This window comes from Xyrauchen texanus, chromosome 14 (assembly GCF_025860055.1).
Source record: "Xyrauchen texanus isolate HMW12.3.18 chromosome 14, RBS_HiC_50CHRs, whole genome shotgun sequence".
NCBI lineage: Eukaryota > Metazoa > Chordata > Actinopteri > Cypriniformes > Catostomidae > Xyrauchen > Xyrauchen texanus.
This window is the reverse complement of record NC_068289.1, coordinates 29,649,415-29,676,000: the sequence shown is the minus strand read 5'-3', so window position 1 is coordinate 29,676,000 and position 26,586 is coordinate 29,649,415. Positions and strand designations below refer to the sequence as shown.

General features: G+C 40.5%; 1 protein-coding gene across 1 annotated transcript in view; it reads right to left on the bottom strand.

Moving 5' to 3' along the window:
• LOC127655211 (inactive phospholipase C-like protein 1) overlaps positions 1-26,383 on the bottom strand; it is a 90,808-nt gene extending 64,425 nt beyond the window's left edge. The window contains exon 1 of the mRNA XM_052142883.1: positions 25,616-26,383. Within this exon, the coding sequence (XP_051998843.1) occupies positions 25,616-25,789 (174 nt within the window). The 5' untranslated portion in view covers positions 25,790-26,383. The remainder of the gene's footprint in view (positions 1-25,615) is intronic.
• Positions 26,384-26,586: the final 203 nt, after the last annotated feature.

The following is a 26,586-nucleotide window of genomic DNA, read 5'->3' as shown; positions in this document are numbered from 1 at the left end:
TTCTTAACTAATTTAAACTGGATTGCCTTTATTTCTTTGTTTATCATCTATCTCGACTGTCTATCTTTCTACATCTCTCCAATTTATCTGGTAAATATCTGTCTCTCTGCATGTCTGATCCTCTGTGTCATGTCTGTTTTTGTCTCATCCTGTTTGTCTGTTTATCTACGTCCAACCCCTGGATAAAATTATGCTACAGAGAGTAGATAAAAGGCAGATGGCAAATCAGTGCAAGAAATGGAGAAACGGAAACAGAAAGAGAGAGATAAAAAGGAGATACGTCTGTGTACTTGGCAGCAGCCATTTTTAACGTGTTGAAACAGCAATTCTCATAGGAGTGAATTTGGACAGCAAAGAACTAGCAGATATAGAGATAAGGCAATAGAGGTAGCACAGACTGCACGATTTAAAGGGAGAGATGTAAAAAACTGAAAAGGCCAATATTTCTCATTTATTACTATGGAAACTGTCCAACCTGGCTTTTAAGAGTCAAAGATCACAGGGTCATTGGCACTTTCAATCCTGGTGAAGCGCTCTTCCAAGCATCACTGAGAGAGAGAGAGATATAGAAAGAGAGAGAGAGAGAGAGAGAGAGAGAGAGAAGGGGGGAGGGGGGAAGAATCTCAGCCAATACAACAAAAAAAGAAAATTTGGGCAGAACAACTGCCTGAATAATGAAATTCAAATGAAAGAGTAAATTCAAAGCCTCTTGCCAAAATCAGACTGCATTAGAATTATGCCATTATGGTTAATCAGATATAATAGTTAACACAGTTTTGTATTGTATACAAGAACTGATTTGTATAGGGTTCCTCATGGGGTTTTGGATTGAAAGAGTCTGGAAAGAGATGGAATGAATTTGAAGACAAAAAAGAGACACATATAAAAAGTGTGATGACAACACACTTTCAGAATTCAAGAACAAATGTCTAGAACACTTTTGTCTAGCCGCATTTCCCATTTGCTACACTGTCATGTGTTTATTTCATAATTTCACTCAGCTAAGACAATCCCTTGCTTGAAAGGCACAGACTGAAGCAAACAAACAAAAGTACACATTTAACTCTCCTTTAAACCCAAAACCTGTTATTTTTATCCTTAAAGGAATATTTCAGGTTAAATACAAAATGTCTACTGACCGCATATGTGGCCTGCTGTACACTTACAATTGAAGATTGCAAGTTGGCCGAAAGGTGTATACAGTGCATCTGGAAAGTATTCACAGTGCTTCGCTTTTTCCACATTTTGTTATGTAACGGCCTTATTCCAAATGTATTAAATTCATTATTTTCCTCAAAATTCTACAAACAATAACACATAATGACAACATGAAAGAAGTATGTTTGAAATCTTTGCAAATGTATTAAAAATAAAAAAACAGCCTTTGCCATGACACTCAAAATTGAGCTCAGGTGCATCCTGTTTCCACTGATCATCCTTGAGATGTTTCTACAACTTGTTTGGAGTCCACCTGTGGTAAATTCAGTTGATTGGACATGATTTGGAAAGGCACACACCTGTCTATATAAGGTCTCACAGTTAACAGTGCATGTCAGAGCACAAACCAAGCCATGAAGTCCAAGGAATTGTCTGTAGACCCCCGAGACGGGATTGCATCGAGGCACAGATCTGGGGAAGGGTACAGAAACTCTTCTTAGTGCTGGCCGCCCGGCCAAACTGAGCAATCAAGGGAGAAGGGCCTTAGTCAGGGAGGTGACCAAGAACCCGATGGTCACTCTGACAGAGCTCCAGCATCCAGAAGAGCAACCATCTCTGCAGCACTCCACCAATCATGCCTGTATGGTAGAGTGGACAAACGGAAGCCACTCCTCAGTAAAAGGCACATGACAGCCCGCCTGGAGTTTGCCAAAAGGCACCTGAAGGAATCTCAGACCATGAGAAACATAATTCTATGGTCTGATGAACCTCTTTGGCCTGAATGGCAAGCGTAATGTCTGGAGGAAACCAGGCACCGCTCATCACCTGGCCAATACCATCCCTACAGTGAAACATGATGGTGGCAGCATCATGCAGTGGGGATGTTTATCAGCGGCATGAACTGGGAGACTGAATGCAGCAATGTACAGAGACATCCTTGATGAAAACCTGCTCCAGAGTGCTCTGGACCTCAGACTGGGGTGAAGGTTCATCTTCCAACAGGACAACGACCCTAAGCACACAGCCAACATAAAAAAAGAGTGTCTACAGGACAACTCTGTGAATGTCCTTGAGTGGCCCAGCCAGAGCCCAGACTTGAACCCGATTGAACATCTCTGGAGAGATCTGAAAATGGCTGTGCACCGATGCTCCCCATCCAAACTGAAGGTCCTGCAAAGAAGAATCGGAGAAACTGACCAAAAATAGGTGTGCCAAGCTTGAAGCATCATACACAAAAAGACTTGAGGCTGTAATTGGTGCCAAATATGCTTCAACAAAGTATTGAGCAAAGGCTGTGAATACGTATGTACATGTGATTTTTTTTTTCGTTTCATTTTTTATTTTTAATACATTTGCCAAGATTTCAAAAAAACTTTCATGTTATCATTATGGGGTATTGTTTGTAGAATTTTGAGGAAAATAATGAATTTAATCCATTTTGGAATAAGGCTGTAACAAAATGTGGAAAAAGGTGAAGCGCTGTGAATACTTTCCAGATGCACTGTATGTGTATAATTGTGCAGTATTAAAAAAAGCATAAATGTGCAGTTTTGTTAAAGTACTTAACTTTTTAAATTCTTTAGTAAAATTATTTATTTGAGCTGTAATACAAGTACATCTCCTCTCTACTTAAATGGGGAATGACCGAAATCTTCAAAGCATATAATATATTCAGTGTTGGGGAGTAGCTAACTACATATAGCGACGCTACTAACTTACTAACGCTACATTTTTCAGTAGCTTGGACAGTAGCTCAGCTGCTTTTAAAACAGCGTAGCTATTCCAGTAGCGAACTACTTATTCCAGCAAGTAGTATGACCAAACACTACATCATGTTGGTCAGATTATAACTAATAGCCTTCCTTATTGCGTAGAAGACAAACTTTTACTGGCAAAATGAAAGGCATTTTTACAAAAATAGAGAATTACCGCCTTCTACTGAGAGCTTATTACAGCTCACTTGGATATGAAGGGATTGTCTGATAACTATGTAAAGCGAACAACCACAGTTTGTTTACATTTACAAGATGTACAGGTTCAGGTAAATCTGAAAATGATAAAAGAACACCATTTTATTCTTCTATGTAACAAAGAATGTTTCAGACATTTAGTTCTTAATAAATCACACAGGAGCATATTTACCGTTACTATTTAAATAAAATAATTCAAAAAGTTAGTATTGCCTTTTGAGGGATTTTGTTTCTGTTCTAAATATGTTTATTTCATTTATCATCTGTGAGTTATTAGGAGCAATGAGTGAATTATTATTATAATATTTATAAATATACGGTATATATTATTATAATAATTACTATCATGTAGAACTATTTGATTTCTCCATTTCTTAGCATTTAATCAACTATTATTTTCATGTAAAATAAAATGATTGGTAAAATAAATAATTTATGGCATGTATTATGCAACAATCTAGGATGACCATCCCTCCACATTTGGACATGAACAAAACGGAAAAATATTTGTAGAGCAACCTCTGTATGTGACCTGTAAAGCTCGCACTTCCATGTCAATGGTAAATAAGTCAGAAAATACAATGAGCATGAACACAGGTGAGGGGAGAAACAAGCCCTGAGTCTTTATTCACATATTATCCACACAAAATATTATATGATAAGAACAAAAAAATGCCAGCCCAAGGAGAGTTTGTCATAAAAATTTTATCTTTAGGGAAGTAAACTACACCTGGCCACAGCAGGACTGAAAAGTGTGAAGTATAGTATAACAATTATTTTTAAATGGCATCTGATCATTTTATACTTTTGTATTTTATTTTATGGTCATTATTAACTGTATTAATGTTACTATTCATTAAATGTATTAAATACATTTAATATATTTAACTAAACACATTCAATGTATTTAATTAATACATTAATTCATAAAATGCCATTAGTGTAGATTTTGTTATTAATATTATAGGTTTGATTGCAACATTAAAAACAAATTGCCTCATTAAGTAGCTTCAATGTAGCTAGCCACTTTTTGATAGTAACTTATAGTGTAGCCAACTGCTTTTTCAAATGAGTAGCTTGACTTTAGCTTAACTACTTAAAATTATGAGTAGCTTGTCCAACTTCAGTTTCAAAGTAGCTTCCCAACACTGAATACATTTCAAATCAGCAATAAAATCTAACAACAACTGTATCATAAAATGTGCTTCTTTGGTTCAGATCAAGCAAAAAAATATTTGTTTGACGATCAGGATAGTCCAGCAAATGTGCATCCACGAGAGCTGGGCCCAGGTTGAGGCAGAGCTGTACGTTTTCTGGAAGCCGCTGGAGGACGCCCTTGGCGGGCAGATGGAGCATGGCCCGTGCTGGTGACGCAACGGGGCATGATGTGAGAGATGGCCTCCATCTGCTTCTTCACCGCTGAGAACTGCTGGGCGAAGTCCTCGATGGTGTCGCCAAAGAGACCGAACTGGGAGACGGGAGCGTTGAGGAAGCATGCTATGTTCACGTCACGCATCTCGACTAGGTTCAGCCACAGATGTCGTTCCTGAACCACGAGGGTGGCCATCGCCTGCCCGAGTGTCCGTGCTGTGACCTTCGTGGCCCTAAAGGCGAGGTCGGTCACTGAGTGCAGTTCCTGCAACATGTCGGGGGCAGGACTACCCAAATGCAGATATTTAAGTGCCTTGGCCTGGTGGACTTGCAGGAGGGCCACGGCGTACAAGGCGGAAGCGGCCTGTCCGCCGGCGCTGTAGGCTTTGGTGGTCAGTAACAACGTCATCTTACAGGCCTTGGAAGGAAGCACCGGGCGATCCCGCCAGGTGGCAGCATTCTCAGGATATAGGTGGATCGCAACCGCTCTGTTCACCTGAGGGACTGCCGTCGAAAGTAGTGAGAGCAGATGAGCGAGGGGGTCGATTAAGGGCAGTAAAAGGTGCCCTCCACGACCTCGTCAGCTCATCATGCACTTCTGGGAAGAAAGGAACCGGGGGAGGAGGGGCGTGGCTGTGAGTGGCACCCAGACCCGTGGAACCAATCATCCAGCTGCGAAGGCTGTGGGGAGGATGGAGGGTTCCTGTCCAACCCCACGCTGGCGGCAGCCCAGGTAAGTATGCCGGCCATCTGGACGTCAGCCTCTGACTGGGCGTGCTGACCCGAGGGTGGCAGCCCAATCGAGTCTTCTGCGTCAGACAACGGAACACTCTCCGATAATGCGGCGAGCTCATCATCTAGCTCGGGGACTCAAGAGGATAGGCAGACTGGCCATGAGGTGATCAGCTATCATCCCGGTCCCGGGCGGAAGTCAACGAGCGTATCAGGGGACGGGTGGTTCGTCGGGATGTACCCGGCGAAACAGAGCCCACTGCCATCCCCAAATCACCTCCATCGCCAGCCGGGTCGTCCTCAATCCCATGGGAAGAAGGAGCAATGCGGGGCGGCTGGAGTGGCGTTCCTTTTTAGGAAGGAAAGCCGCGACCGCAACGTTGCCATGGTAAGGTTCTTGCTGTGAGAACACGAACAATCCACAAATGCTGCCTCGGTGTGATCGCGGCCCAGACACACGAGGCAGCGCCTGTGACCGTCAGGAGTGGAGAGAACTCCACTGCATCCAGGAACTACACACAGCACTGTCGACGCGCCCTGAGGCAAAGCTGCATTGTCGTGTGGAGGAGAAAGCCGCTGATATACGCCGTAGATCCAACAGCATACGCACCTAGAGATGAGGTGAACAGTTTTGTGAATCGCAGCTCGCTGAGCACACAACCGGTCAGGTCCGAAGGCACATTTCCCTCCCTTTATACCCGTATGTTCGGGGGCGGGACATGCATATTCTGTTTGCCAATTTCTCTTTGGCCTTTTCTCAAGTTCAGAGATGCACGAGGCTCTAAAGTGAGACCCCTAGTGTCGCTTCTTCGACACAATGTCGAAGTGAGCGACAGACGGGGAACTGAAAGCCGATATTACAATAAAAATTGTATTGGCTTATTGAACTGCAAGACAGGACTTCTATTCCTACAGCAGCTACGTATATTCAGCCTTACGATTTCTCCCATCCATAAGTAACACATCTTTTCCATGAGCACTTCACCTTGCACTCAGAAAAAAATAAATTATATATATCCTTGTTGCACTCTAATCTGTCTTGGATACTACTATTCTGATGTTACTATTCTTTGTCATCAGCACTTTTCATACTGCTGTCTCCTTAAGATGAATCGCTTATGATGTATTATTCCTCTTTTGTAAGTCACTTTGGATAAAAGTGTCTATCAAAATTCATAAATGTAAATGTAAGTATACCAGTGACCATTTCATTAATTAATGTGCCTGGTGTTATTGATGCAAGGTGGATTTTCCTCAGTGTAAACAGGCCTTTCTAGTAGCCTTGTGCATATGATGCGAAAGTCACAGGATTTGCAATGTTTAATGATATAACTTTGCACAGACAAGATTTTTTGCACACTAGTATCATGTTAACACGTATTATGTTTAAAGGGGTCATAAAACGCTCTTTTTCCACTAATAATGTCAGTAAAGTTTTTTTGCACCAAAACGGTCATAATTTAGTAATATATGATTATTTTCCACACTGTCTCTGGCCCTCTGTCTAAAATGCTTATTTTTAACTTAAGCACCTCCTTACAACCTCAACATAAATGCCCACTGTTATGACTGGCTAGCACCATACTGCCCCTCAAATACAGCCATATTTGAAACTCAATTGGAAGAAAATGAGCCAGCTTCACAAAAAACTACATTTCAGGGTTTACAAATAAAGCTTAAATCATTTTGTGATTGGTTCACAAGCAATCCACGCTAAAATATGCTGAAGACACATCCACATGACTCACATACTGTACATAGTCAAAAGCACGGTGTGAACTAGACGCACACACATCCTTTTTCCACTATCATCCTGCAGTGAAATGCAAATAACTGGAAAAGTATCAAAATGGTGCATGTTTACATACAACAACAATTAAAAATATCGCAGATGGGCCGTCCATGGCACGTTTGTGCTTAAAACAACAAGAGGACAGCAGCTGAATAAAACCGAATGGCTTCTCCTTTTCAGAGTTGTAACTTGACACTGCGTCTTTTAAAAGCGGCCTGAGATACATGACAATGGTCAAAGATGTCTGTCTAGTGCTTGTTATAATCAAAAATTATTCAAAATAGTCCAGATTGGTCCCGATTGGTGTTCAGGAATAGTTAGCCACACTAGGTATTTTTGTCCTGCTCTCTCTCAGAGTATGAACTAAGCACCAGTGGGAGAGGCCGAGGGTGCAATGATTTTAAGTAGGCGTTGATGTTGTTTCTGTAGAGACAGTCATGAATTAACAGGCCCCCTAGTGACATAAGGTAGTCGTGGAAGGAGAGAGCGAGGTATTTTTGCAGCTTGGTTTAAAAAAATGCTTTTATTGCATTGGGGATTAAGTTTTGAGGTCTGGAATTAACGCAGTATGTTAGTAGAGTAGAAAGACCTCTTATATTTAAAAATATAAAGGAAAATTTGATTTTCCCCTATGACGAGGAGGGGGGCATGGCTGGGTCATAACGATGGATGCCCAGCACTGAATCAGCCCAATCAGCCGGGAGAGGGATCATGTCATGAGAAATCAAAAGAGGAGCCAGGGACAGTTTGAGAGAGAGACACATGCAGCTGTTGTGTGTGTGTGTCAGTGTTTTTGAGTGTGTGTTTGTTATGATGTAAAACAGATTTATGTTGTGTTTTGTTTAATTTCAAGTCTTGAGTGTTAACCTGGTTCCTGCTTCCTCCTTTCCCGATGAACAAGAGGCTTGTCTGCCTCAACCCCTTTAAGTCATGTGGCTATACTTAAAAAAAAAATCATTTTATGTGGTAATCGACCGCATACCACAGGTGATGTTAATAGAGGTCACCTCCACACTAATCTATTTTCATTTGAAATCTATGCTTTCAGTTTCCTAGTTTGTTTTCCAAATTATGCGATACTTTAGCGTTTTCTAAAGTCTGGAGGAAAACACTATTTCAGTGTTTATGAGAGGCTTATTCAAACAAAAATATATTAGTGTTGCCATAGTTTTAGTAAACCTGGAATATTCCTTTAAATGCTCTCATGCCTGCCTTTGGTAGTCCCCCACCTTTCTCCCATCTTCTCAGCTGTAAACAGCGCTGAGTGGATGAGGTGAAGATTAGAAGTGTAATCCTGTTACAGAGACTGCATCCAGGAATTGCTTCTCACAGAACACCTCTTTAGCACCACCTTAAAATGCTATCTTAACTGTCAAAGGACCAAAAGCGCACTTTTATCTGTTTGTGTGTGGAGAATCTCTCTGTCTGCTCTAAATCACAGCAAGAGGACAGATCATTTGATGGAGTGCAGATGGGCTCAAAAGAGATGAGTGTTCCTCGTAATTCGTCCAAAGCAAAATATCACACTGCAACAGACATTCGCGAGAGACCATGTCAGGCTTTGCTCAGAGCAAGAGGAACAAGAATATTCCATGTTGTGCATGTTGGGTAGAGCTAAATTGACACAGTTCTGACCCCACCCCAGACTACAAACCCTCTTACTGCATATCAATGAACACTGTGGTGGATTGTGTCAGGCCCATCTGTTGCCATGGTAGCCCAATGGTGCGCAAGTGATTTCCATGGCAAGTTGGAGTGAAATCATCAGAATCCAAAATTACATTCTTGCTGGCTTGCCCTTTATATACTTGGCACACACACACACACACACACACACACACACACACACTAGTGTTTCCATGTTTTATGGGGACTTTCCATAGACATAATAGTTTTTATACTGTACAAACTTTATATGCTATCCCCTAAACCTAACCCTACCCCTAAACCTAACCCTCACAGAAAACTTTCTGCATTTTTACATTTTCAAAAAACATAATTTAGTATGCTTTATAAGCTGTTTTCCTCATGGGGACCGACAAAATGTCCCCACAAGGTCAAAAATGTAGGGTTTTACTATCCTTATGGGGACATTTGGTCCCCACAAAGTGATAAATACACGCTCACACACACACACACACACACACATGCCTAAACTTGTTGCACAAAAACTACACAAAGCCTGCACTAGTCACAAAACTCAGTTTATAAGTAAATAACAACAGTAAACAACTTTCATTAGGTTTTTACTGGCATATTTATTAATAGCCTTCAAAATGTGCCAGACATTTACATTGATAATTATGCATTGATTTCAGTTAAAGCGATAGTTCACCCAAAATGAATATTCTCTAATAATTTACATACCCTCATGCCATCCCAGATGTGTATGACTTTCTTCTGACTCCAGTGGTTAAATCTATATCTTCAAATGCAATATGATAAGTGTTGGTGAGAAACAGATAAATATTTAGGTCAATTTGTAACATAAATTCTCCTCTCTGCCCAGTAGAATAATGCATATTGCCAAACACAAAAGAAGAAGAATGTGAAAGTAGAGATTGGTAGAGATTGATAGTAAAAAAGGAACTATTCATCTGTTTCTCACCCAAACCTATCATATAGCTTCTGAAGATATGGATTTAACCATTGGAGTCATGTGGATTACTTCTATGCTGTCTTTATGCCCTTTTGGAGCTTCAACATTTTTGTACACATTCACTTGCATTGTATGGACCTACAGAGCTGAAATATTCTTCTAAAGATCATCGTTTGTGCTCTGCAGAAGAAAGAAAGTCACACACGTCTGGGATGGCATGAGGGTGAGTAAATGATGAGCACTTTCATTTTTGGGTGAACTAATCCTTTACCTAAACTCATGCTTGAGACAGATTTTTGTCCAATCAAATATTCTCTGTAATGAGTATATGCCCCTCAGAAATACATAAAAAGGACTGAAAACTGCACTTATAAAACAATTTCAGTCAGACTAAAACAAAAGTGTGTCTTTTTAAAATGTAATGTAAATGCTTCAGTGTGTTTTTGCAAAATTAGACTAACATACCTAGATAATACGATTGTAGCTCAGCTTTGTCCAGCATGTACGAATACACATTAATCTGACCACAATTAGTGCCCTCTGCATTGTGCACATGTATGCTTCGAAATACAGGTGACAGGCAACATGTATTTAACACTTCCTCAGCTAAAGTCCTTCATTTAAATATTTGATTACACATTATGTTATGTATACTTAGACAGATGAAGACTGTAGCTCGACTATGCAAAAAACGTACCTAGCTTGAATTTGACTGTGCATGTAAACAAGCAGACTGTACATGTGTGGAACATGTAGTCCAGTTTTCTGAGAAAATTTGTCTCTTGGGGCTCATTCAGACATCCCAGACTCTCAGTGTGCCCTGTTTGCCAGGCTCAGGGACAGCTGGGATATTTCTATGACAAACTGCAGGCTGGAACAACAGAGTTGCTCTCACCCTGCTGACAGGGTGAGAGCTTCATCCAAAGCACAAAACAATGTAAAGAACCTGAACAGATACTTATCCATTTCAAGTCATCTCATCTCTTATTTGTTTATCATCTATCATAGAAGACAGTGTGTTTGTGAGCATGTGTCTCTGTCTAACAAGAGGCAAATGTCCCCCACAACCAAAGATTGCTTCTCTCTGGGCTGTGGTCTACCAGGAAAGCAGCTCCAACTTGGCTGATCACAGTTCAGCAGCCACACACTGAGCTCCACCCTGAAGTAAAACATGTGCTCCTGTGACAAGACCAAATTTGCCAACCATTCATTTCAGCACCCCTCCCTAAGTAAAATAACCTCTCATTGGACTCTCTCATATTTTCAAGCTATCGTACATCTCTGTTATACTGTATTTCCTGTCTCCGCCTAAGCACGCATGACTTGCTGTTGTGAGTCACTATGCGTGACATCTGTTTTATAGAAACACGTTACCGTGCCTACATTTTTGCAAAATACTTTTTACATAGCTCATTACATTTATCATGGCAGTTTCCTAGTGAAAGGAATTCTCTAAAATTTTACTGTATTGTGTAGCCTTCAGATTTGTTTTCTATACCCATTAATTACAAGGGGGTATGCACTGTCCACATATTTTCTGTCCATATAGTGTACTTCTGAAGTAGGTGATCATCAGGAAAGGTGTGCAGCAGGCAAGCCCTACAATCACTTGTGGGTAGGGTGTTAGTAAACAGGAAGGCATAAGCAGACACAGCCACATCTGCAATCTTCCTTTTTCACCTCAGAAATACTTTCTCTATTTTTCTGTAGCTCCTCCTCACTTCTCTGCATTACATTTTTCTCCACACCAATGGGTAATAATAACCGTGAACTGCTACTTTAAAGATAAAATGCCGACACAGCAATCATTGCAGCTATGAAAAAGGGGCCTATAATGGCCAAAGGGATTGGCAATGACATAGTAAACTTTACAAAAGTCTTTTGCTTTAGGAAATTTGTCTACAAACATAGTTTGGCACTAGTTTGTCTTTTTTACACAAACCCTGACTCCAATTGGCCAAACAAGGCAGAATTTTTCAGCAGTTTTCATCTGACAGTGAAAAGCATACAAGAAAAAGAAATGAGAAGAAAACAATGGTTATGAGATAAAAGTCTAAAGGATGCAGGCAGATCTGAGATACTGCTGGGTAACAGAGCCAAATTCTCTGAAACGCACACAGGAAGAGGGTTATGAAAATGTCAAAATTTGAATCCACTGATTCCACCCATGGAGGAATGTGTATTATTTCACCTCTGACAAACAGGCAGTGATAAAACACCTTTAGTGGGAGCTGGACCCATCTTGATTTACATGAAGATGCAGAGACTTGAATCCTGAATGATAACAAACCATCTTTTATCACAACACAGATAAATACTGAGACATAAATACACACAAACACGACTGCAGCCTTCAAGTGGAATCGGAAATATGTTTTTATTATTTAGGTGCACATTGTTTTTACCAGTGGGAACTTGGAAAACTCAATGATAGCCAAGTTGCCGAGCTATGACTTTGGAAGTGGTATGTCCACATGAGAGTGAATGGCTTTGAAAAGTCTTTCCAATATTCACTGCTGTATTTCAGTTACATACATTTTTTTTGTACAACACTATAGTCAAGCTAATAGTAAATTAATTTAAAGCTTTTGACCTACCTTAATGGTGTGCTTTAAGCAAGTTCATTAATTACTGTGTATCATGTGTAAATAAATCATCATAATGGTTGTGTAAAAGTGATGCAAGGGTATTCCCTTATGCTGATCACACGGAAAGTCGGAATGCTCCGGTACCCTAGGATCGGCCACATAATGCAGACTCATGAAAAGATCCATCTCCTATCAGTCATTTTTGCATCAGCTCCAGCATTTACCTTGCTCTGTGGTACGACCTGAACCACACTGCTTCAGCAGCATGGGAAACCTGGGTGCAGATACCATGTTGAAACCAGAAAGTAATCGCATTGGCATAATCAGTGATGAGTGCAAATCGGAGGTTGCATTTTTCCCTCTAACATTACATTATTACCCCACTGATGGTTAGGTTTGGGGTTTGGATTGGGGCAGCAAATATTCATTCCTCTTATCTGTATTAAATCCTGTACAGCTAAAAATAACTCGATTCACAACTAGTTTTTGCCGCTTCTCCCTTTGGCCTCTGGGGGCAGTTTTCAAATTTCAATAACCACAGACAGATAAAACTAAAAAAGTAAACTTGCTGTTTCTGATTTAACTGAGAAAAATCAGCTAGAAATGCATAGCAACAAGCTGGTTCCCCTTAGCAACACTTAGAAACCAGCCAGAAGATCCTAACAATGGCTAGCTTCCACTGACATGACCTTAGCAACCACTTAATGAACTTAATGTCAGATAAGACCTTGCCAATCCAACCTCAAAGTTTGTCTTGGCAAACTTAGATACCCATCCATATTGTTTTGTTTTGCCTGCTGCCATATTTTGACTTGAATGCGTAAAATGTCATAATAACAACTGCCCAACTAAAATGTAGAAGCTTCCTGGTGAACTTAAAGGCTGCATAAGCCCCATGATCATAATAGAGGCTGAGATCAGTGCTTGCGTAAGATAGGAAGGAAAACACCATTCAGTGGATTGTGGCACCAGTAGCTGAGTGACACTAGAGCACAGAGCCCCCCAGTCTGTCATCAGGACACCAACTCACACAAACACAGGCTCACATAACCACAAAGTCACACACAGTCATAGCAACTACATTGTCATTCTTCTTGACAAACAGCCAGTAACGGGTTCTAAACAATTACTGTCCGAAACAGAGCACAGCACTACCAAACAAGTTTACTTAGATAAAACATTTTTTTTTTTTGCAAATTGCTAAAAAAAAATCTTTTTATACTGTGGCCTGAGGGTTTCCTCTCAGCAGATGTTTTAAAAAAACGTTTAACCTCCCAATAGAGATCACATTTTGGTTTGAATCTGCTTTGACAAAAATTACATTCAATGATTCAGATATATTCTCTTTTATTCATGAAGCAAAAATATTAATGAGTGAGATTAGATACTGTGTTTCAACTGGTTTTAAGTATTGCACACTTTACTCTAAGATCGTTTAAGCGAGAGCACATCTTCAAAGAGTTGTTATAAGGAAACATTTGCAGAGATTGTCAAATGGCTGTACATGCAAGGTTGTATGGAAAGCTCTTATGGTGGTTTGGGTGTGTTTTATGTTAAGGACTAAACATAAAACTGCAGTCTTGATCTACCTTGTTTAAAGTGTGGTAATACTAGGCTTTGAGCAAGCAAAAATATCTATAACAATGTAAACCATGCAGCTTTTTAGCTGCCTTTGTTCAAGACGTATTTACCCATTCATAGGGATTAAAACAATAATCATAAAGAGTTCTAAGACATGAACCAGATCAACCAGTTCTGAGGTGAATCACAACATAACAAACTTTAATTTGAAGCAAAAATGTATTCATAAGATAATGGTCTATAGTCCCATGAAGCATTGTGAATGTCCAAATCAAAATAAAAACAATGGAAAATATAAAACTATTGATTTAAAGTTGTTGATTGTAAGGATAAAACAATATATTTTAAGTTTAGTGCAAAATATTCAAATATACACTGGTGGCCAAAAGTTTGGAATAATGTACAGATTATACTGTTTCTGAAGGAATTGGTACTTTAATTCACCAAAGTGGCATTCAACTGATCACAAAGTATAGTCCGGACATTACTGATGTAAAAAACGGCACCATCACTATTTGAAAAAAAATATTTTTTATCAAATCTAGACAGGCCCCATTTCCAACAGTCATCACTCTGCTAAATTGCTAAATTGGTACTAGAAAATCACTTGCCAATATATCAAACACAGTTGAAAGCTATTTGGTTTGTTAAATAAAGCTTAACATTGTCTTCGTGTTTGTTTGTCTTAAGGTCAATATTAGGTCAAAAATGGCAACAACAAAAAAGGAACAGCATTCTCTAGAAACTCATCAGTCAATCATTGTTTTAAGGAATGAAGGCTATACAATGCTTGAAATTGCCCAAAAAACTGAAGATGAAGGTGTACGCTACAGTCTTCAAAGGCTCTAACAAGGACAGAAAGAGATGTGGAAGGCCAGATGTACAACTAAACAAGAGGATAAGTACATACGAGTCTCTAGTTTCATAAATAGACACCTCACATGTCCTCAGCTGAAAGCTTCATTGAATTCTACATGCTCAACACCAGTTTCATGTACAACAGTAAAGAGAAGACTCAGGGTGCAGGCCTTATGGGAAGAATTGCAAAGAAATAGCCACTTTTGAAACAGAAAAACAAAAAGAAAAGGTTAGAGTGGGCAAAGAAACACAGACATTGGACAACAGATAATTGGAAAAGAGTGTTATGGATCTTAACTCCATTGAGCTTTTGTGGGATCAGCTAAGGTGCATGAGAAGTGCCCGACAAGACAGCCACATATATGGCAAGTGCTACAGGAAGCATGGGGTGAAATGTCACCCGAGTATATGGACAAACTGACACCTAGAATGGGATATACTTAGCCTGAAAGACCGCTCTGGAGCAGTATTTGCACTAGTGTGGATTTAGTGTGGGTTACGTGCACTGAGCTTTGGCATGTTTTATACATTGGACAGTCCTGAACACTTCCTGTCGCGTTGTTTGATCTAATTTAACATAACATGAGATCAAATTAAACTCTAATGATAATGCACGAGTGTAGCTCTGCAGCTCACACCTGACTGAGGAGAGGAAGAATTACACAGCTCACAGTCCAGATGACCTCTAAACTTTCTAAACTGGGTAGCTCAGCAAGTAAAGACACTAACTATCACACCTGGAGTTGTAAGTTCAAATCCAGGGCATGCTGAGTGATACCAATCATGCTTCCTAGGCAACCAATTGGCCCAGTTGCTAGGGTGGGTAGAGTCACATTAGGTTAACCTAATCGTGGTCACTATAATGTGGTTCTCACTCTAGGTGGGGCATGTGGCGAGTTGTGCGTGGATGCGGTGGAGGATAGCGAGAGCCTCCAAACGCGCTAGGTCTCCGTGGTAACACGCTCAACAGGCCACGTGATAAGATGTGCAGATTGACGGTCTCAGATACGGAGGCAACGCGAGATTCGTCCTCCTCGTAAGTAAAGTGTTCCACTTACGATTGACAAGTTTAATCGCCAGTTCCCATTAAAATCAATGTCCCATGTTAACATGGGAAACCAGATGTTACCCTGTGAAACCGTTAAAATTGCTCTTAAAATTGTGTTAGATTTATTGTAACAGACATCGATGAAACAAAGCGGGTTAATAATGATACCAACATTTTTGTAATGTGCATAACACTTTTCTTTACTCATTAACAATAATTTGTTTTGTAAGGCAGAATTCACATTGAACGAATCTGCTGAAAAGGCAAGTAAAATTATTCACATGCACATCCCAAGATAATTTGATTCCCAGTTGATCCACAACATCGACAAGTGATGACGCTGGGAGATCCGCAAGTACAGAAGAAACTCACGTGCGAAAAGGTTAAACATTTTTCTAAATTATTTAGTGAGGGGTCGGTGTTTACATTTACATTTATGCATTTGGCAGACGCTTTTATCCAAAGCAACTTACAGTGCACTTATTACAGGGACAACCCCCCCCAGAGCAACCTGGAGTTAAGTGTCGTGCTCAAGGACATAATGGTGGTGGCTGTGGGGCTCAAACCAGCGACCTTCTGATTAACAGTTATGTGCTTTAGCCCACTACGCCACCACCACTCTTTAGTAGTTCGGAGAACAGACACAGTCTCTTTATGATATACAGTCTCTATGTGTTGTAGTTTATGTGACCTGAGTGACGTCTCAATGCAGCTAGCAGATGTTCGGATTAACCAGTTTGTCTGCTCCCTGACCTGGGCCTCAATTTTACACAAAAAAATATTAGACCACAGAATAACATGATCAAGTCAAGTCAAGTCAAGTGGTTTTTATTGTCGTTTCAACCATATACAGTTAGTACAGTACACAGCAAATCGAGACAACGTTCCTCCAGGACCATGGTGCTACATAAAAACAACAAAGGACCAACACAGGACCACATGAGACAACACAGCGAAATAAAATACCTATATAAAAAACCTATATATACCTATATAAAGTGCACGTGCAAACATGTGCAAAAAGTACAGGACAGTACAACAAATTTCTGACAATGAACAGGACAATAGACAGTGCAGCGCCGACCAGTACTCAGTGCAAAAGATGACAGTTTCTAAAATGTAAACATAACATACTATGAGATAATGTTCTATGCACATAGCAGTTATTGAGGTAGCAGACAGTTATAAAGTGACAGTAATTAAAGTGCAACTCAGGACACATGTGTGTCAAACCAGTCTCTGAGTATTGAGGAGTCTGATGGCTTGGGGAAGAAGCTGTTACACAGTCTGGCCGTGAGGGCCCGAATGCTTCGGTACCTCTTGCCAGGCGGGAGGAGGGTAAAGAGTTTGTGTGAGGGGTGTGTGGGGTCAGTCCACAATGCTGGTTGCTTCTATGGATACAGTGTTTTTTGTAAATGTCTTTGATGGAGGGAAGAGAGACCCCAATGATCTTCTCAGCTGTCCTCACTATCCTCTGCAGGGCTTTGCGGTCCGAAACGGTGCAAGGCCCAAACCAGGCAGTGATGCAGCTGCTCAGGATGCTCTCAATAGTCCCTCTATAGAATGTAGTGAGGATGGGGGTTTGGAGATGTGCTTTCCTCAGCCTTCGAAGAAAGTAGAGACGCTGCTGGGCTTTCTTGGTGATAGAGCTGGTGTTGAGGGACCAGGTGAGGTTCTCCGCCAAGTGAACACCAAGGAATTTGGTGCTTTTGACGATCTCCACAGAGGAGCCGTCGATGTTCAGCGGAGTGTGTTCACCTTGTGCTCTCCTAAAGTCAACAACCATCTCTTTTGTTTTGTCGACATTCAGGGACAGGTTGTTGGCTCTACACCAGTTCGTCAGCCGCTGCACCTCCTCTCTGTATGCTGACTCGTCGTTCTTGCTGATGAGACCCACCACGGTCGTGTCATCAGCTGAACTTGATGATGTGATTCGAGCTGTGCATTGCTGCACAGTCGTGAGTCAGCAGAGTGAACAGCAGTGGACTGAGCACACAGCCCTGGGGGGCCCCAGTGCTCAGTGTGGTGGAGATGCTGTTCCCGATCCGGACTGACTGAGGTCTCCCAGTCAGGAAGTCCAGGATCCAGTTGCAGAGGGAGGTGTCCAGGCCCAGCAGGTTCAGCTTTCCAATCAGGTGCTGGGGAATGATTGTGTTGAATGCTGAGCTGAAATCTATGAACAGCATTCGAACGTATGAGTCCTTATTGTCTAGGTGGGTGAGGGCCAGATGGAGGGTTGTGGTGATGGCATCGTCCGTTGAGCGGTTTGAACGATCACGCAAACTGCAGTGGGTCTAGTGAGGGGGCAGCTGGGTCTTAATCTGCCTCATGACGAGTCTCTCGAAGCACTTCATGATGATGGGTGTAAGTGTGACGGGACGGTAGTCGTTGAGGCAGGACACTGAAGACTTCTTTGGCATGGGGATGATGGTGGTGGCCTTGAAGCACGTTGGAACGACGGCGCTGCTCAGAGAGATGTTGAAGATGTCGGTAAGAACATCTGCTAGCTGGTCTGCACATCCTCTGAGCACTCTGCCAGGAATGTTGTCTGGTCCAGCAGCCTTCCGTGGGTTGACTCTACGTAGAGTTTTCCTCACATCTGCCATAGTAAGACAGAGCACCTGGTCGTTGGGAGGAGGGGTGGACTTCCTCGCCATCACGTCGTTCTGCACTTCAAACCGAGCGTAGAAGTCATTCAGCGCATCTGGAAGGGAGGCATCTTTGTCACAGGCAACTGATGTTGTCCTGTAGTTGGTGATGGCCTGGATGCCCTGCCACATGCGCCGCGTGTCACTGCTGTCCTGGAAGTGACTGTGGATTCTCTGGGCGTGTGCGCGCTTTGCCTCTCTGATTGCCCGTGACAGTTTGGCCCTAGCTGTTCTTAGGGCTGCCTTATCGCCTGCTCTGAAGGCGGAGTCTCGGGACCTCAGCAGCGTGCGCACCTCCGCAGTCATCCACGGCTTCTGGTTGGAGCGTGTGGTGATGGTCTTGAGAAAGTGACATCATCAATGCACTTGCTGATGTAGCTGGTCACTGATGCTGTGTATTCCTCCAAGTTGGTAGAATCGCCATATGTTGCAGCCTCCCTGAACATGTGCCAGTCAGTACACTCAAAACAGTCCTGAAGAGCAGAGATGGCTCCTGCTGGCCAGGTTTTCACCTGCTTCTGAAGCTGTTTTGTGCGTCTGACGAGCGGTCTGTATGCTGGAATTAACATAACAGAGATGTGGTCTGAGTAGCCGAGGTGGGGGCGGGGCTCCGCCCGGTATGCGCCTGGGATGTTTGTGTAAACAAGATCAAGCGCGTTCGCCCCTCTCGTTGCAAAGTCCACATACTGATGGAATTTAGGGAGCACTGATTCACTATTCAGTATAAAGTTTTCATGTGGGAGGGCCATTTTCTCACTTTTGTTTGGAACAACCCTTCGAGAGGCGTCCACCGCATGCAGTGCCCTTCAAGAGTGCAAAAATGCTGTTGGGAATTCACCCCGGAATCATCAAAGTGGCTTGCCTCAGACAGGTAACAGGTCAGGTAAAAAGTCTACTTGATGGCAGTACAGTATTGTAGTGAAAGTTCATTAAAAAAATTATAATACTGACATCACACACTTGCAGTGTGGAAAGATTTATTAACTATAACAGAAGCGGTCACATTGCTTTCATATAGATGGAAATTCAGTAAGTCTTTTGAAGAAAACTGTCATAAAAGGAGCTGTCTTATTCACTTAAACCCAGTTTACTTTTTGTTTAAAGGAATAAGCCATTAGACTATTAAAAACATTTTTAAAAGTACCATGAATTAGCATTTTTTTAACCATTCAGAACCATGGTTTTATGAAGAAATTAAGTACTATACAAAGTATCAGTTCTATAAAGAGGATGATGCACTCAGAGTAAAAGCTGCAGAGATAAAAGGATGAAGTTACCAGAGATGATAGAAAGTGAACAGAAGAGTGATGAGAGAAGAAAAAGATCAACAATTTTATGCAGTGTGGTACTACAAGGGTAATATTATGGTACTGAATGATTATATTCAAATTTCATGATATTTTCATGGTACTTCAGAAAATACCATGGTTTTACTATGGCACATGTCAAATACATGGCATTACCATGGACCATGTCTAAAAAAACGTTGTAATACTATTGTACTTTTTGTGAGAAAGAAAACAGAATATGCTATTATTTGTGATGAAGGAAATAATTATGATATTTGTATAATAATCGAAAAATGCTTTAATACTGTAGCAAAGAAATAAGTATATTTAAGTACAACGCAAAGAAAAAATATCAGTGCCTTTTTTTTATCCTTCCTCCCCTTTCCCTGCAGAGGTCTGTGCATGCCACTGCAGCGGAAAACAAAACGTCTTCGCACGAGCTTCCATTTCTGCTCTCCCGTATTCACATGTTTATGAATGGAATTGAATCAGCCACAAGGTCTAGTTTGACCGCACCTTTAGAATAAACCAAATTCATATCTTAATTAAATAATCCGTGGGCAAGATTATAATCCTAACCCTAATCATTTCAAGGCGGTTTAAGGAAGTGACATATTTTTGAACTCCACACATATTAGACTTTCAAAGCTCTTACAGTAGATGGTAAAGTCTTTGAAGACAACAGAGCATAGGGATCATCACTTCTGAATGGAACACACCCTCATTCAAAACAACAGCAGGTGGTGCTTCATTCATAGTAACTTTAACATAACTGTCATAAAATGCCATTATTAAAATTTGGACCATGCCTGGAACAAACAGAAATTAAAGTGTTTAGATCTCGGAAAAAGCAAGACAAACGGACACATGAACTGCAGCAGTCAAGCGAGACAGCTGGATGAATACGTGCAGTACTAACAACTGTTGCACAAATCTTATTTCTGGTAGGTGAACGAAATTTATGACAAAACATTTTAAGTTTGAGAGGTAGAGCTCTAAAAGTGAATACTGCTCCCATTATAATGACTAAAGCTGCACAAGTCTTTTAGTTATTTTCAGTTTTTGCAAATATCTTGTTTGTTCTGTTTTAGCTAGACTCTAAAAGGACATCCTAGTCCTTTTATTTTGACAGTTGTGGGTTGCTGCTACCACAAATGCTTCAGGGCCAGACATACACAGTAGAATTCTAATTCCTTTGTTATCATTTACATCCTTAAAAATGATCTATAACCTTTTACTTTTCACATAAAAACACATCTACGGATATATTAGTGAATGAGACCATGTCCATACAAAATAAACTTGTACGTAAGTAGGCCTCTGCAGTTTATTTTATTCTACCATGAGAGTGCAAGTACTTGCACTCTCAACAAATGTGCCTATTATCCGGATTGCCAACTGAAAACCCTTAACAATGTTAGCAGTCCAAGAACAGATACAGAGCAAATTAATCTTGGAAACTTTGGGTCATCCTCTCACCAAGGACGGTGAGAACACATATCAATCCGTTTTTACTATCGCTTATGTGCCGAGCATGAAATATCATTCTTATCTGGGACCACACTCAATTATCCCTATGAATAACTGTGCACTGCTGCTGTTGTGCATTTGGATTGTCCTTCGCTGTCAAGTGCATGGACAAAGTACATCTGTTGGGGGGGGGGGTATGCTGCATGGGATGCTACATGTTCAAATTTGTTTGATTATTATGCCCATATGTACATATAACTGCACACAGGGTGCTCTGTAGATATCAGGTCAGCAACAAGTTCTCCAGTCTGGGATTCAGAAGTCCACGATGAAATCAGGGATTCAAAATCTAATTTAAACCTGGAACTAAATTTATAGTTTTAGTATTTTGAAAATGACATAAAATAAATAAGAAATATTTAAGACTGCACTGTTTCCAAGTAAATAATCAAAGAAGCACATGTGACAAACTCCTTTGTACAAAAAGTCAGGTTTTCTTGCTTCCATTGAAGCACACAAGATGCTCTTTGGAACATTCTCATATATCTTGCTGGGATAACATGGATCATCAGGAGAATCCAGTGCATGCATAAAGCAAAAGTGGAACAACCCAAATACTAAGAAATTCAATTTAAAAATTCAATTTTTACTAAAACTGCTAATATAATTTACAAATTAAAAAAGCATATTAGAAGTTGGGAAAAAAGGAAAACAACAACAACAGCTGGATTTTGAACCTCGCTCTCTAAGTCTGAGCAAGTTCTCAGTTCTGTATCATTTGAAAAAACAATAAAGACTCTGGACAGTGTCTTGGAGGGCTGGGTATATTGGCTGAAGAAAGGGTTACATTACTCATATACTGGATCTGAAACAAACAGTACAAGAACCCATGCTGGGATGAGTCACATGAACACTGCCCCCTCTCTCCACTCCATCCACAGTGCCTGTCACTGACATCATTGTCATCTTTGTCGTCTGTCAATTACCCAGTAACACTTCCTGCTTACTTAACTAAAAGAGCATATGTAAGGCCTTTGAGGACTGAACTTGGTGATAAGTAGCACCTAAGCATCAAACAATGTTGAGGATAATGGGGCTGACCTTCACAAGCACTGACGTAAAGATGTTGCAGCATTACACCATAACCCTGGATCAATGATTTTCAAAGGCATTATAACTGCTGGACCCAGAAGGCATGTGTGTGTTCTCAACACGTCAGGCAATCTCAACTTGACTTTTCCTTTTTATCAGGAATCCATGAAAACTCTTAGAAGGTTCTTAAATAGTACTGCAAATATGGGAAGAAATGAAGAAATAAACTTATACTTTAAAAGAATAATTCACCCAAAAAAGAAAACACTTTCATTATTTACTCACCCCCATCTCGTTCCAAAATGCTGTTATATGGTTTCCGTGGAATACAAAAAGATATTTCAAACATCAAACACTGTTGTTTCGAGCGTCTCGTAACTAAACGTCATGATGTCAAAACTTCCTTACAGGAGCCACATTTGATTTGATAGCTTGAGAGTAGGTAAATTTTTCCAGTGAATAGTGACTTAAAGGAATATTCCAGGTTCAATACAAGTTAAGCTCAATTGACAGCATTTGTGGCATAATGTTGATCACAAAAAAAATATTTAAACATGCCTGTCCTTTTCTTAAAAAAGCAAAAATTGAAGTTACAGTGAGGCACTTACAATGGAAGTGAATGGGGCTAATTTTTGGAGTGTTTAAAAACCAGAAATTTTTAGCTTCTAACTTTATAAAAGCACTTACATTAAATCTTCTGTTGTTTAAATCATAATGTTTTCAGTCATTTTAGGGTTTTAGTGTTTGTTGACATTGCAACGTCATAGCACCATATTGTTTATGTGGCTACACTTTTCAAATAATGAGTATTTTTTTGTATTGATTGGCCCCCATTCACTTCCATTGTAAGTCTCACTGTAACCTAGATTTTGGCTTTTTTTAAAGAAAAGGAGGTGCAAGTCAAAATACATTTATGTGTTTATCAACATTATACCAAAAATGCTGTTGATTGAGCTTTATTTGCATTGAACCCGGAATATTCCTTTAAATATCTATTTGTTCCTCACACAAAGCTATTGTATGACTTTAGGGGACTTTGAATATATTCAATACGTAATAATGATACGTTCAAATCATGTCAGAATGATCGTATTAACGAGACTGAGCCTTTGAATTAGCCACGCCCCTCTTTCCAAAACCCCGCTCAGCAAATATAACAAATCAGCTTTATTGAGACCAACATCGAGCAGAAACTGTTGTTTAAAACAACAGCAGCATAATAGCACCCTCAACAGACAACTGTTATGAACAACATGGTTTAAAAAAGGCAGTAAGCCAGCACTGCAACTACAATACTATGAGAATGCGCAGAATGATTGGCAGGTCAAAAGCGCCATTGTCTGCAGACGAGGACACATTTTTGTTTGCCGTTTACAGAGTCTAGTGCTGTCACAGAAACAGCTGAGATTTTTTTATTCCATGAAAAACAATTATTTACGGCACCTTTAAGCGCACATGAACGCCACCACAAAGTCGAAATTGCGAGTGTAAAACTGTAAAATGTACAATTTTCTTTGAGCCCCAACTTTCCAAGTTCATGTCATGGTGAATCAAGGTGGAAGTAAATTGTTATTTGTATTAATCCTATTTCACTTTTTTGAACGTGCAGTTTATTTTACAGTTAATGAAGAATAATGATAAAACCTGGCAGAAAATATGACTGATAAAGCATTGCTTACACACCTAATGCGTAGCTTTGCTCTTCATTTTGTTGCATTGGTCTAAAAAATCTTCCTGCCTTCCCTAGTCAGTGAGAAATAGAGAAAGAAATATGAAATTGCAAAATGGGTTCATTCTTTCTGACTAAAATCACTTGAACACACATCACATCCTATTTATGAGTTACGACTTCATTTGTGCGCACTTCCCAGGATGAACTGAATGCACTAATAGCACACAAGTCATATGGACGACCTTTATGTTGCTTTTACAATGTCATTTTCTCCTTTTTAGAGCTTAACAATCTGTGGTCACTATGAACTTGTGTGTATGTAAAAGATCCTTGTGAAGATTCTTTAAAAAAAAAAATTATGTTCCAAGGAAAATAAATAACAGCTTAAAGGTTTGGAATGACATGAGGGTGTTAAAAATGACAGAATTTACATTTTCTGGTGAATTGTTCCTTTATTTGGATGTTTTGATGTTTGTCCTTGTTATCTTTGAATTGTTTTTGAAGACAGGAATTATTTCAGGTCAACCTTTAGGTCACAATGGCCTTGCCGTTTATACTCCATCAACATTTGTGTGGAAAATGGCCTCTGGCTCTTTTCATTTCACTGCTTTTTTTTATTAAAGGGTACGAACAGGCTTTGGATGTGGTCATCCAAGAAAGGAGATCAAATGACTATGGTTAGGTTACCTGATATTTAAGGACTAATGATCATGACCCTCAATGATACTGCCATAATAGTTCATGTTAAAGAATAAGGCATCACCTTGGCCATCTCTCCTAACTATGATATCATAGAATGGCACACATATTGTGTGTAGTTACTCAAACTGACCACAAAACAAATAAATATTATTTTGACCCTGCATGGATGAAAGACAATATATGCCATCAAAAGTTTGTGAGTGTCTCTGAGAACATCAAGTGTACAGTATAATTGATAAACTGATTTCCCTGAAAAGTGTAAACAATGTGGTTCTGTGTCATTTTGAAAATATTGATTTGTTGTTTGAGAATCCAGCTTGCAAATCAATTTTGTGACTAGTGGTAAAAAAAAAAAATAATAAATAAAAAGTTTAATTTTTGAGTGTTTATATTCATACTGTCAAGTGATGATGTAAGTGAGGACGTTGATCCAACAGGTGAACTCAGTTACTTTAATAAACACCATAAACATATGAAGTTAAAGGCCTCTTCCCAAACTATGTCATTGTCATGGCTTTGAATTCCAGCTGTTAGTCTGCTTACTACAGCATACATTTCCAATCAGCTCTTGAAAAGGTGCCCTTTGCCCTTGAAAGTTTAATCACAATGGAAACATCTGTAATGCTGCCAAACAGGCACAGAGTTATGTCTACTATTGGATATAAAATGTATATTTCTGAAAATTTATTCCATTCATAATTACCAAGGAATGTAAATGTCAGCATCAAGGCTGATAAAGTTGGGGGGTTGAGTGTAGGGGTTAAGATCTAAGCTGGTAACTGTTGTAGGTTCAAACCCCACAAGGGTTGATTGATGTATTATCACTATTGTGCCCTTGATCAAGACAAAACCTCAGGTTACTCCAGGGAGACAGAACCTGTAATAAGAGAACCCTAAAGACTATTGTCGATCAGTTACTGCTTCTCTCAACAGTTGGATCTGGATAAATCTCGATAAATGATCTTGCTATGGTTTTGTTTCAATGTCAACAGATACTATTACCACTACCATTGGTGTGTGTTCTTGGAGCACCTCAGCACCGTACCTTAATGATGCTGCTCCTCCTAGGTGCTGTTTTCACCGATTCCAGGATAGCCGCATCATCGCGCTCTACCAGCGGCACGGTGACTCCGCTCCGCCTGCCTGAGCGAGCCGCTCTCGGAGGGATGAAATCCGGAGCTCCGTCCCCGCACAGCCCATCCTCACAAGACTCTGACATCTCGAGGGTTGGTTAGGTAGGAAGTCAGGATAATTTTAACCTGATAAAAAAAAAGTAGACTATGTGGATGCATGTACGGTCATCTAACTTATGCGTCCCTGGGTAGCTCCGGTGGTCCAGTTGAACTTAATTGCGCGGACTGTTCCTCATGTTGCGAGTGAATCTTGTTCCGTTAGATGAGTTCTTGTCATTGTGAATCAACTTCAAGTCAAGCACCTTGAAGCGCAGAAACTTGAAGAGAAATGGCATGTAGAATAACGGGCTCATGAGTCATTCTCTTGCGCAATCGGACACTTGCATCACCGCGCAACAAGTTAACAAGCTCCGCCGATTCCCAACTTCTCCACTGATCCCGTGCGGATAAAACAACCTTCTTTGACATGTGCAGAATGCTCTTTCCTTCACAGACGTCCGCGAGAGCAGTGGAATTGCAGGTCACCACAATACTATCGGGTATCAAAACAAATGTGCGTATTCAAGTCCCGGACCGTTCATTTCTTGATCTGTGTCGGCATGCTGGAAAAGAAACGCCAGAATATCGGTTGAGGATGTTGCTCGCCTCATTTCAATGTGTGTTGTGGTTTGGAAACTCAGTTTGGGTTTGACAAGAATGAGTAACGCCAGCAACACAGGCACTACCTCTTATATTCGTAAAACCCTCCCATCGTGTCCTTAAGCCATTGATGGACAGGTTTGGCGGCCAATCAGAGCTCTCACATTACCATGCAATCTAATCTCTCATCTTTCACACAGGAGGAGCTATGCGGATGAGACTCAATACTGTTACTCATTTGAGT